Source organism: Mixophyes fleayi, chromosome 4 (assembly GCF_038048845.1).
Source record: "Mixophyes fleayi isolate aMixFle1 chromosome 4, aMixFle1.hap1, whole genome shotgun sequence".
Taxonomy (NCBI): domain Eukaryota; kingdom Metazoa; phylum Chordata; class Amphibia; order Anura; family Limnodynastidae; genus Mixophyes; species Mixophyes fleayi.
The window spans coordinates 327,034,960-327,048,805 of record NC_134405.1 but is presented as its reverse complement, the minus strand read 5'-3'; the positions used below and the strand labels follow the sequence as shown (position 1 = coordinate 327,048,805).

At 40.2% G+C, this 13,846-nt stretch overlaps 1 protein-coding gene across 1 annotated transcript; it reads left to right on the top strand.

The window, feature by feature from the left end:
- Positions 1 to 315: 315 nt before the first annotated feature.
- Positions 316 to 10,760, top strand: LOC142150209 (hepatitis A virus cellular receptor 1 homolog). The gene is made up of 4 exons (XM_075205414.1): positions 316 to 441; positions 5,986 to 6,321; positions 8,735 to 8,817; positions 9,727 to 10,760. The coding sequence occupies exons 1-3, from the start codon at positions 393 to 395 to the stop codon at positions 8,809 to 8,811; spliced, it is 462 nt and encodes a 153-aa protein (XP_075061515.1). The 5' UTR covers positions 316 to 392; the 3' UTR covers positions 8,812 to 8,817; positions 9,727 to 10,760.
- The last annotated feature ends 3,086 nt before the right edge of the window (positions 10,761 to 13,846 follow it).

Genomic DNA, 13,846 nt, shown 5'->3' with positions numbered 1-13,846 from the left:
CTTAAATAGGCTGCTTTATTTGGTATCCTATTACTAGACAGAAGAAGGCAACAACATTTGGGGTTCATTGTCTAGAGTTGCACTAATTGCATAAAAGTCGCTGTGTGAAGAAATCAGAGCATGTGTCTAATGACCATAAATAAATAAATATTTAACACAATACGTTACCAAACTAAAGCCCTATTTCTTCAGGACAAAACATTATCAAATATGCTGAGCAAAAATTGGTCCAGTCATTAAACGACCTCCAGTCATCAATGGGTTAACCCCGAGTACTTCCTCTTTCTTTTTTAATCTTTAGTACAAGTTGTTTCCTCCTATCACCCACATCAGTGAGAAGGAGGCAGCAGATAATACCAGCACTCTGGTCTCCCAGCTATCGGTCATACAAGATGACTTTACTATCCCTGTGGATGACGGTGCTTCTTCTCTCTCCTTCGGGTAAGTACCAGGCGGCTCACTGTGCCCCCAAAAATGTTGGTACAAATTTGGGGAAATGGTTTATTGGCAGCCTGTAAAATTACTGTCAATTTACATTCAATGCATTAAAGAATCATATTTAAATAACAACTATAAAGCAGCTTTCTCTTTTATATAATGTAGATAATTATTTGTGTTAATTTATAGATTACTTAAATGGGCTTCATGAGAAAAAAAAGCATGTTTATGGTTTGCGTTAAGTATAGAGAACTGGCTCACAATGACGGCAAAAACATTACAGGTTCGTTATTTTCTGTTTTCTTTATTTACTTGGAGTCACTGAGCGTCGTACGCAAACCATAAACACTGTGGGTCCACAATGGTTCTTACTTGTCTGGCTAGGGCATTACAAGGTGTGCGCCCTCTTCATGGTCCCTAAAACTGCCTCCGGAAAATCTGTCCCCAGTGTTATAGCTATGCCCCAAAAATTTTGTGCTGAAAAAAATTTGTGTTCCTACTTTATTGAGGCTCCCGATGTTTCTAAGGAAGGTCCATTATTCACAACTTATGTGTCAAATGTCAGCAGCAGAGTGTTAATTTTGATTCACCATTAACTTTATGGGAGAGATTCAATTAGCCGCGAAGTGTCTCTGGAAGGTCTGCAAGACATTTTGCAGAGGAGATTGTACAAATATTTCTGCAAATTTTTTCTCTCACCTCTATGGGTTACGAGGAAAAAATGAGCAGAGATTAATACCATAATTGCTTGCAATGTGGGCGGCGCAATGTCTGTACGCCACATAACCGACAATTGAATTCCCCCCCTAAGCATGCAGAGGTATCCTGGGGATCTCATCCAAAATCACTGGGGACAGCTAGTGTGGCTGGCATGGGTAAAAACTTATCTTGTTGTTTAATATTACTATTAAAACTCAGTATCAGACTTGAGCATGAAGGGCCCACCAGGAAAACCCATGTTACAGCATGCACTGCTGAAGAGGGAGAGGGTGTACCAAGCCCAAACGGTGCAAAATTAGCGCTTAACGGCGTTTAGGAAGTGTTGTTACACATACATTACAGACAGCTAGAGAGTCTTGTGCTGTGTTGGACATATACACATTTCTTTAGCGGAAAATATGCAAATTTGTACCGCGCATGCTCACAAGAAAAACCATGTGCCTACATGCGTAGGGAGATTTCCTCAGGCTTTGAGGGGAGGTACAGAGGAGGTAAGGTCTGCAATACTGCGAACTGAGGCAGCCCGGCACAGTGACTGCAGATACAACGCTCAGTAGCCTATTAATTGCAGGTCAAGAGAAAGGAGAAATATACCGCACCAGGGGGTAAATGTATCAAGCTGAGAGTTTTCTGGCGGGTTTGAAAAGTGGAGATGTTGCCTATTGCAACCAATCAGATTCTAGCTGTCATTTTGTAGAATGTACTAAATAAATGATAGCTAGAATCTGATTGGTTTTTCAAACCCGCCGGAAAACTCTCAGCTTGATACATTTACCCCCAGGTATTTATATAATTCCCCAACCGTTTAGGAGGAAGGTCTGATATGTGACCGGAACATATTTCTTATAGCCAAACCTCCTAAAGGTGGTGCACCCACACACTGATTAATTCACATAAAGAGGTAAAGGGCAATATGTGTAAATAGGGCACTCTTATGAACCATGGGCCTGATTCATTAAGGATCTTAAATAAAGAGGATCCTTATTTCAGTCTCCTGGACAAAACCATGTTACAATGCAAGGGGTGCAAATTAGTATTCTGTTTTGCATATAAGTTACATACTGTCTGTTTTTTCATGTAGCACACAACTACTTGATAGCTTATTTGTACACTGAAATGTAAAGTTGATATGTGTGTGTCAGTATTTAACTTATGTGCAAAACAGAATACTAATTTGCACCCCTTGCATTGTAACATGGTTTTGTCCAGGAGACTGAAATAAGGATCTTCTTTATTTAAGATCCTTAATGAATCAGGCCCTATATTTCCAAATATATGTGATAAACAGTTAAAATAAAACTTTGTTATAGAACATGACAAGTAATCGAAATATTAAAATTGTAAAATGGAGATGAATACCTAGAAATAAACTGATAAAAACAAGCTAATATCCCATAATTATATAACAACTGATATAATTCTTAGTTATCTAATGATTAGAAAGGAAGGGTTGATGGTATTAGTAGCAAATTATAGTATCAATACTGCTACAATGAAACCATGCTCAATTTAACAAACATATAGCTAATATGCGTGTCACATATTGTTTATAGAATAAAATAGTCTCCTTACTAGAGACTATTGTGGTCAATATTGTAATTATTACAATATTGAGTCTGACCCATCCTCAGATGGGTCAGACTCAGCATAGGGGCGTAAATACACTATACTTATGTAGCCCCCCTTTCCCTAGCACACTGAAAAGGGTGGTGAAATGTTCTCTCTCCCTTCAGTACCTCCACCCAAGTCTTCTGCACAGTATGGTGGGATGCATCTGTGACTTAATCCACCAGGGGTTGACTCGGGAAGCCCCTTGTACCTGACCGCACTAACCCTCTGAATAATAATGTACTGCACACTGTGGTTGCAAACAATCAACTGGGTGTTTATTTTGGGGAAAATAAATGGGAGAGGCGGATTTAAATATGGTGAAATTATGAACGGGATAAATGGGACAGTGGGTAAGATATTAATCAAAGGCAACAGTACAGTAATAACTAAGTGACAAGATGTCCCCCATACATACATTCACTGACGCCCCAAACTCTCCCACAACGCACCCATACACAGTGTGACAATATAAATCAACAATAATTACAATCCTGCCAATATTAAATAGTTTGTCAGGTTAACTAAGTAACGTTGGTGCACTTGTTGCAACGCTGGTAACTTTGATTATATCTCTGACAGGTAACACAGTCTCTGAGATATGTGCAGCATTAATAGTGTCACAGTGTTTGGTGTGTTTTCTTTATTAATCTCTCTCCTTTGAAGACGAGGTGTGACAGGATGGACCGCCTATGCCATCCTGTCTGTTGTTGCAGGGAACCGGCTGGGCTTACTTTGCCACCACTCCCTTACGTTATCCCAAATGCATCCTCTTGCCGCAGTAGGAGGGGCTTACTATGCTGCCACCACTGAGCTCCTTTATGGTGCTCAGAACCACCTTCCTTCTGGGTAACTGTCACTGCTAGTGTACTCCTGTGCTGGTACACTTGGGCTGGTACTCCTGACCTCTTACTATGGATCAGGGTTGCTGTGGATGGATCCCCCTCTGACCTATCACACTGACCAGAGCTGCAGGGTAGCAGCAGAGCGGTGGTACTGGAGAGCTGGGTCCAACCTCAGAATCAGTCGATGAATGGATTAGATTTAGGGTCTAATCTGCAGGTCACAGGATTACAGCAATATTGATGAAGTTGTCAAGCAGGGTCTTGAAGCAGAGGGATGTTTATTGCTCAGGTGCCCTGACAAGGACAGTTCCACTGATTAAAGGTATCAATGGTCAGGTCAGATGGAACATCAGAATGATACATTTCAGTGTACAGGAGAGTGCTTTTTATACAGATTTGGACACAGGCTATTTTTAGAATCAGGATGTACCCTGTTTACCAAAACATAGATTTACATGAATTTGCAAAGCTAACAATATTTACACTTATCTGTGAAATTCTAGAAACGCTGTGATGTCCTGCATCTTTGTTTTAGATGCAGGAAATCTAGCAGCACGTTTTAAATTAAACCTTCCTGTCTCCAAGTGAAACCTCACACATCAAAAGACCCAATGGGATCTTTCTTCAGAATACACATTCCCACAGAACATCACAAATCAAAACAAGCCATTTTCCCACATAACAATACACAAAAGGCTTCCATCCACAAAGGCTCATTTTATCAGATATATACATCAGAAATAGGCATTTGCTTTAGAAAGGTTAAAACAGAAAAAATAACGTTTTCCCTTACCAAAATATACACAATATCAAAAATAAGTGCATGTGCAATTATATAAATAAGCCCCCTGCACTATTTCCTTTAAATAAATTTATACCATAAGTTATTTATACGTGATCCAGTCACACAAGAGTATTAGCCACTGTTGGGTCGTGGACTAACTGCAAGCCTGATCTTGCTAGCTGTCCCTCTCAGCTCAAACACAATTCGCTAATAGCGGGAGTCTCCCTCTCCGCACATAGGCTCGCTCTGCTGTGTAATCTCCCTTAGGCTGCTTAGGCGACTTGATAGTGGATTTTCTGCAGTGATCCAGCTACAAGACCTCTCTGTGCAAATCTACACTCAGCTTCTCTTTGCATAGCTTGGATATCCCTATCTTCCTCTATACACTCGTCATTTTGGCAGACTCTGCTTTCCACACACACCTCACTCCTCTTGTTGCTGTAACACTCCCAGCACCTCTTCCTGTCCGTTTTCTCCTTCCTGCCTCTCTCTCCTTTCCTCCCAAACTCTTTGGCAGGTCTGATCTCTGCTTCACACTGCATTTCCGTAGCAACCTCAGCACTTGGCTGCTCAATATTAGCATGCCTGGTTACACTTACGCGTGCTTTGTAGAGCTTACTTGTAGTGTTTAAATAAAATAATTTAATTTTTTTATTTTATTTAAATAGACAAAGTATTGGATTACTCCGGACTGTGGATGATTCTTGGCAACATTTCGTGTCTCCACTCTGGGAGATCCTGGAGGGGAGGTAGAGAGAGGGTGTGGTGGCACGGCATCCTAGCCCCGCCTCCTTTCATGCACGGTCTAGATTCTCTGCATTTGCCCAGCAGGGGAACAGGGAGTAATTATGCAAATCACATCAATAAGCCCCGCCTCTGTCTGGGATCCAGGAGGGTGTCTGTTCTCCCAAGAGACCAGGGCATGGTGGGAGGGAAGGCAAATATGCTCTGGATGCATGCTTCCACCACAGTAATCAAGTATATATAAATCAGTATGAAATATAGTTAAACTGTCCTTGCCATGATAACTTTTTATTCACATGTCCCAGCATGACATAACAGCCACTGACAAGCTGGGATTGGTTGATATATACTATATACCGAATTAGTGTGGATGGTGGATACTGGTGAATAGGACCCATGTTCCCACTATGCATACACAGTCCACAGTAATGCTAGATACAAGATGACACTGGGAGGCCCACAAAAGATCACAGCCACGGCAGTCTGGCCTCCCCGTTGCTCACCTTGTACCGCTATTGTTAGTAACGGCTGGATGTGACAGGGGCAGCGTCATGTTGTGAGGATCTCATCAACAATTAAAGACATAAAATGAAATCCCACAAAAGTAGGCTCAGAGTGATTTTCAGAAGGCTGATTCAGTCACCAGATTGTGGGCACGTACCTATGAATGCGCCAGCAGACAATTACTCACATTTGTGCCATTACAAATGCTCTGTGGCGCCACCTAGTAGCAAGCCATGGTTACTGCAGAATGTAAAAAATAGAATTTGATTTTAGAATGAAAGATATCTAGGTTGGGAAGGCTTTGACATTTTATGGACACTTATCCTATAACTTTATTCACAGCTTCCATGTCAGCTGATAATGTGACAGGATCAGTAGATGAAACATTGACGTTACCCTGCAGTTATTCTGTCAGTGATGGTACAACCACAATGTGCTGGGGACGGGGCATCTGTCCATCCTCTAAGTGTAACGATGAGATCATCTGGACAGATGGCAGCACAGTGAACTGGAGGAAATCTGACCGATACCAGTTACTGGGAAACATATCACAGGGGGACGTGTCCCTGACCATCACTGGGGTGACTGAGGAAGATGAAGGAACGTACTGCTGCCGGGTGGAGATCCCAGGACTGTTCAATGACAAAAAAAAACAGATAATTGTGATGCTACATGACAGTATGTCCTTTCTCTATTAGCATGAAAATAAGAACATAGATAAATATGAAATGATTGAGCATATATATATATATATATATATATATATATATCACACTAAGATTTAAAAAATTATACAAAACTAGACAGAGAAAAATGTCCAAAGATGCGTGAAATAAACAGCACAATTATTGCTAACGCTGATCACATCCTTTCAGATATTGTTGACCAATTTCGTTTTGTGCTCATCAAATAACTGCTCCGAGCAATCAGATTTAAACAAAACCCCTGACACACAGAAATGCTCATTTACAATCTCTGCAATTTCTGGTTTAATGCTGAGTAATATGCACTACATATATCGGGTGCACAATTACAAGCTTAGAATTTAAGGTTGAGATAAAACTCCCAATTTTCAGATACCTCACCCAGAACCCTGGGAGAGAAAGACCTTCTCCTGGATCCCACCCACTTCCTAGTGTAGAGGGCAAGATGAGGGGCTCAATGATGCGATTCATGATGAATGGAGCTATTTTGACCAAACTGATGCGATTTGGTGCCTCATGCCTCCCTGATCTTGCCACTTGACATCCCCTCCATGAGATTAATGGCAGCTCACAGGGCTAATGGATTGGAACTCTGGAAAGAAATGAAGCTCGACGCTGAAGCTAAGCCTATTAGGACATGACTATTTTATCTACCTATCGGCTTTCATTTAATCATACGAATGGCGGGCATGTCTGCAACAATGTGACTATATAAATAAAATTTCCATATTATGATATGTGCTACTAATTCATTTACGTTTTTTGTCACATTAGCTGCAGTCCATGTATTAAACATAGACTGGGTCAGTTTGTAACTTTGGGCAAAAATGTTAAAATGCACTACCTGATACTTTCTGTAACATACCAGCGCCACGCCGTAGATTATTGGGGCCCCCGGGGCAGCTCATTGGAATGGGGCCCTTGTAAAAAAAAAATACCAGGCTTGTGTTTATAGTGCATTAAATATTCTATACTGCTACTACCACATAGAATATATACGGTATGAAAGAAGTGCAAGAGTATTATCCCTATCAGTCAATCACGATCTTTAGCGCATACATTAATAGATATCAACAATGGAAATGGCGTGTAAAAATGTTATAATGCTAGTGTATTGTTGAGATGGTGTAACAGCGATAACTGGATCACCCACTGAGCAAGGGTTGCCAAACCGTTGAAACCACGAGTATCCAATTGTTAAAAAATTTGTAGTGAATTAAACTCTTTCCTCCACATCTGTGGACATGCCCTTAAATTGCCAGATTCTGAAATGACATTGCCACCCTCGTATCCAATGATACTTTAATACCCACTTCTAAAGAGCCAGGGTTGTTTTTCCTAGGGCTGCCGATTGAGGTCTTGGATAACATCTCCAACAAATTGGGTACTCAAATTCCAAATGCGGCTAGATCCATGCAATGAGTGTACAGCAAAACATGGAAAAAAAATCAGATCATATGACTAATATAAAACACAAATTTACCCATACCTGGAACCTATGATATTATAAGAAAGCTTTGTCACATCTAAATATAGCCTCACTTGGTAGCTGCATATGTCTAATTTAACTTGTATGTGCTGCTCTTGGCTGTTCCTTCCATGAAATGTATCTTCTATTAGGTTTTCAGGATTTCCAGAGGTCAACTTTTACCCTCATCCCAACCTCCCCTTCTCCCCCACCTATTAAATTTTAATACGTACATCCACAGCACACAGGTCTTCTTCTACTTAGATATTACTTTGGTGTCAGAAAGGATTCTGCTGTTTATTTTGTGTATCGTTGTTGCCGTCTTGCATGCATCTAATGTCTGTGACGGGTATGTTTTGTTATACTTGCAAACTTAAATAAAGTCATCAACAAACAAAAATAGCAAAATTGATCAAACATAAATAACACATAGTCCAATTTCACCTGCTTACATAAAAAGTGCTTAAGTTTAAAGTGCCGTCTATCGGGAGCCCCTTTTGGCCAGGGGCCCCTGAGCAATGCCCCGGTGTCCCAGCCTAGATACGGCCCAGAATAATACTGAATAGCTTGCAGACACTAACAGCAAAAACTCAAAATATAACAGTATATATATATAGTAATGATGACAATATATTCAAAACAAATTATAATGGGTATTTTATAACAAAATGCATTGATTGAACAGTATTTATACACAGTAGGAACTATTTGGGGTAAATCTACACAAAGGTTGTATTTGGAAAGCATTGGATAATTATTCCCTTGACACTCCATCTGCTATTTACATTTGAGCGCTGCATTATTGTATTGCAGTTGTGTTTTCTTATCGTCCCATGTTCAAATATACACCACAGCCTATGCAATTACTCATCTGATTTGTCTTAGTGCAATGAAGATTTTTCTTTCAATTATTTTTCAGTTGAAGAGTGTCCTGATGATTCAGATTTAGATCCAACTAATGAGGAATCTTCCCCAACCTTGACTCCGAGCATCTAAAACCAGGTACAGTTTTTCCCCTCCATAAAAAGTTAATGTGGATCTATGAAGTTTGTTTCACATACAGACATACAGTTAAATGTTGTTAGCTAGTTAGTTAGTTAGTTAGTTAGTAGTTGTGACTGTACTAATGCTCTGATTATTTAATGCTCTATTAGTTACAGATTAGGTGATATTAGTCTTTGAATATCCTAATGTAATGGCTGGCTTATAGTACCAGTCACTTCATAGATGCTAACATGTGAACAAGAAAAAAAGTTAAAGATATTCACTCAAACATATTTTTTAAAAATCCTCAACCCCCATTAGAAGAGCAGGTGTCTGATATCTGTGACCTCTACCATTCCCGAAAATACTCACCTCCTCTTCCCGGAGATTCCGTAATGAGTGATTCCCCTGCTGCCGATACTATGAGAATGTTGAGATAATGTACCTAAGACACAGTGGAGCTTTTTACTCACACAAAAAAGTGCAATATCTTATAGCCACAATTAAACGTTTCACACCCAAAATATCACTCAATATAAGTAAAGCCCCTGCTCACCGGATTTCCAACAAAAAGAATTTGGGGAGCATGAAGTTGGACATAAAAGTTATGTGTGCAGCCTTGAGCAGAGCTGATTCCCCAATTGTTTCTACCTAACCTATTGAGTAACTACTGCCAGCTACTGTGGAACTACATGCATCAGCATGGCCTTCCACAATAATAAAAAATAGAAACTCACAGATGCATTTTAAAATAAAGTTTAATTGAATAAAACCCTCACAAAAAGTATGAAAACCTCCAGTTTGATCAAACCGCAGGTTAGTAATTCTCCCCCGTTTGTTTTTTCATGAGTGTACTTTGATACTTTGATACTTTGAACAGCCTGAGAAAATTATATTTTATTAATATATCTCACTTTCTCTCTGCAGGGCTAAATCAACAGGAAACACTGAAGAATACAGAGAAGATTGTGGAATAAAGGACTTGCCATCATCTGCTTATAGACAGAATAATATATAATATACACAAGTTTGCAAACACTCTAAAGGTTATTTAAAAACATTGCCCAAAGGTGAAAATTTAGACTAAACCTCTAGCAATCAATCAGCAATGGAATGTTGACTGTGTATAGTTGGTATGGTTGTATGCAACTTTCAGCAAAGTTTATAAATGATGTTAATTTCCTGTCATCCTCAGTTTCTGAAACCAGAGCTTGCGATATAACCTAAGATTAAGCCTGTCGTTTGTAAGGCAAGATGTTTATTTTTGTAGTTTTGGTGGCAGCATAGGTTAATGAAACTTCCTTTAACAGCTTTGAAATGCATAAACCACAAAGCATCATAGCTTCATTAACAGAAGCTAGCAGTGCACACTTACTTGCAAGTGGTGCTGGGGTGCTGTGTGCTAAACTCATTGAGCCTGATTCATTAAGGAAAGTAAGGCAAAAAAGTTTTCTCTTGGACAAAAACCATGTCACAATGCAAGGGGTGCAAATTAGTTTATTATTTTGCACATAAGTTAAATACTAGCTGTTTTTTCATGTAGCACACAAATACTTGATAGCTTTATTTGTACACTGAAATTTAAAATTGATCTAGGACATGCCCTACCCCAATTATAAATCTGCCATCACATTTTAAATTTACATCCTCCTCCAATGCAACATGGTTTTGCCAAGATGCAAAGTTATTCATTTTTTTTTTTTTGCTTTACTATCCATTATTTTATAATTAAATGCTATTGGTGCAGAACTGGAAATATTGCAAGTAAAGGCTGGGTGGTAAATCCCAGTTGAAACCTCATCTTGGACAGAGATTGTGACTGACTATCATCATATTGTTTGCTTCCACTGGAGTCCAAACTAAGAGGGCTTCCCAAGTGATAGAGGCGGGATCTCCACCATGTTTCTCCTTGTAAAATAATCATAATCGAATATAAGTAAAGTTGTCTTTTAGACCCTCAACTTCCTGAATAGTGTGATTTGAGACTGTGTGTTTCTCTGTGAGTTTGAGTCTCACTGTGACTCTGCCAGATATGTGTATAAAAGCATATATATATATATACAAGTTAACTCGTGCATGATACTCATGCATTCTAGTCAAATCAAGCTACTTAAGGTGTTAAAAAGGTTCTTGTTATGCATTTGGGCCATAGCCCAGGCCTCAACCACCAACCACAATATGTGCAGGTCCGCTCGGCAGTGACAGTGTGCTGCCCGGCTGCTCTGATTGTGTTTAAAACACAATCAGAGCAGCCGGGCAGCACATTGTCACAAAACACAATCAGAGCAGCCGGGCAGCACACTGTCACTGCCGAGCGGATCTGCACATATTGTGCAGCAGCCGGCAGCATTGAAGTAAAAAAGGGGACGGGGCCTAAATCGCCCCCCTAAATCGCCCCGGGTAGGATACTTTTCTAGATCCGCTCCTGGGCAGTGATGGGCGTTTCCTTATAAAGAGAAGGTGGGTGTGTCACCTGCCCTTCAAGCTAGGTCTGGGGGAGGAGTATCATGTATAAAAGCTTGACCGTGTTACTTGTTCAGGGAGATCAACGCTGGGGAAGCTGGCTGGTCTTGAGAGAGCTGAGCTATGTCTAGCTAGCGTTTAGGGTCTCCAAGTATTGCTGTGAAATCTGTACGGCGTCAAAACATTTATCATCCTGACAATAAAACTACATAAAAAGGAAGAAGTTGTTCGCGTGTGCTTCAGCAGTAGCGGGCTCTTTCCACAATATATATATATATATATATATATATATATATATATATCCTATTCCCACAGTAGAGTATAGAAATACACTGTTAGTAACTAAGACAGCCCTTATGGCCCCCTGACAGTGTATTTTTTTTACCATATTTTTATATATATATATATATATATATATATATATATATTTATATATATATATGGATGGAGCAGATCTTATATCGTTATTAGCACTTATTTATGTATATGCTAACATATTCTATGCAATCAGAGAATTTTTTTATGTACTACACCCAGTGTTGAAAAACAAAAATGCAAATGCCTGTGACACCCCTGTTATTGAATATACATATGTTGTTAATTAAGCCTTGGGAGTGAGTGCCGCAATTTTGAATAGGGTCATGTGATTACATGGACCAATGGCAAAATAGTCACCTGGAGGAATTCTGACAAATATCAGATCATAGCACAGTTATCTAGGGGCAATATATCCCTGATCATCAGCGGGGTGACAAAGAATGAAAAACAGGAATTTACAGCTCACGTGTGGATATCCCGGTTCTAGATAATGACCCCAAGAATAAGATCCTGGCTGTTAAATTGCAAAATTTGCCTGGTCACTATTGCTCAAAACTTTAAAGTACATCTAGTGATGAAGTGGTTACATTTTATAATACTATTAGCTATGGTTCATGTTCTATTACAAAACCAATAGAACAGTTACATAAATCCATAATATAAGTGAGAGCTAAAAATATATAATACCTTTAGTTTGAAAACTAAAGTTTTAGTGTTGTTTTAATGTATTTATTGTTGTTAATTGAAGGAATTGGCAGTCCTGTTTTTAGACGTCAGCCATAGTGCCATAGCTTTCCAGCATGCTGGGACTTTTAGTTCCACAACAGAGGGGAAGACTGGCTTGTAACTGCTATAAGAATATTCTCCTCACTGCAGGTCTTACAGACAATAGCTCTGACTGGTGGAGCATCCTGGGAGATGTGGTGCAGGGACTGCTGGGAATTACTGTGGCTGCATCTCCTAGTTCTGCAGATATCTCTGTCCGTGGTGCTGAACATGGTGATGTCCCAGAACAGTCACTAATACACTGATACCAAGAATCACCATTCCCAGGCTGTATATATCGGTATATTCCCACTGCATGACAACCCAGTGCTAATCATTTCATTTAATAAGAGTGTTAGGACTTATAATACACTGTAGAAATATCAGTCATTGGGGACAAAGATGTTATATTTGGAGTGTTGAGAGCAGTCTTTTACTTAAGAAAAAATGCTGCATCCATACTAGGCCTGGTCATTCAATAGCTAATTAGTACTAGTTATTTTGTTACCATTATTATGTCTGGGACTGTCAATCAGCGTGTGAAGAGGGGGAACTCAATTTTCAACTTTCTGTATTGCTCTCTACAGTTGCCCCTGACAATCAGGAGCCATTAGCCTGGGATAAAATCAGCAATAACTCCAGTTACCAGTGAGTGGTTCTCAGTGTAGAATAATTGCCATAATGTTACGAGCCGCGGCCACCGCCGCGACTCACTTCCCTCTGTCCCTGGCCGTCTCCATGACTACCGGACGGCACTTCCGGTTTTCGACCTGACCGTTGCTAGGGCAACGGCCCGTATCTGATCTGTCAGATTATCGCGCCCTGGCAACACAGGGCTATTAGGATTAATTACATTTATTAAGCCACACTTGGGAGGCTTCTTATGCCATTCAATTGCCTGTCCCTGATTGGCTGTCTCAAGTATTTAAGGCAGGGAGGGCTTAGCCTCCCTACCGGTTATAGCTTTATAGCTTGGATGCTGTCTGCTGCTGACCTGCTTCTGTACTGTTCCTGTCTTGTTCCAGTGTTCCTGTGGATACTCTGTTCCGCTGTTATTGGACCTCCTGGTTGTGACCTTTTGCTCTGTTTCTGGATTCTGCTTCCTTGCTGGTGACCCTGACCTTTTGGCGTGTTATATGACTACTCTGCTTGCTTCGAACCCCTGACCTCGGCTTACGTCTGACCATCTGTTACCATCTGAACCGACTCCTCTGGCCCTGGCTCTGCGGTGTTGTTAATAAACTTACACTACAATAAGAGTTAAGACCTGGGGCCATCCGAGTACCTGTGAGCACATCAAGCTCTACGGGAAAGGCGGCTGCTATAGGTGAAGACCTTTACCGCTAGTAAGTTTATTACGAGACCGGCAGTCTAACACATAATATGCAAGTCTTACTATAATATATGAAGACTCTACAGACCTGTAGATTTACCTCTGTTACCAGTGCAGGAAATCAGCCGTCAAGTTTACAGGATGCAGCATTGTGGCCATAAAACACAT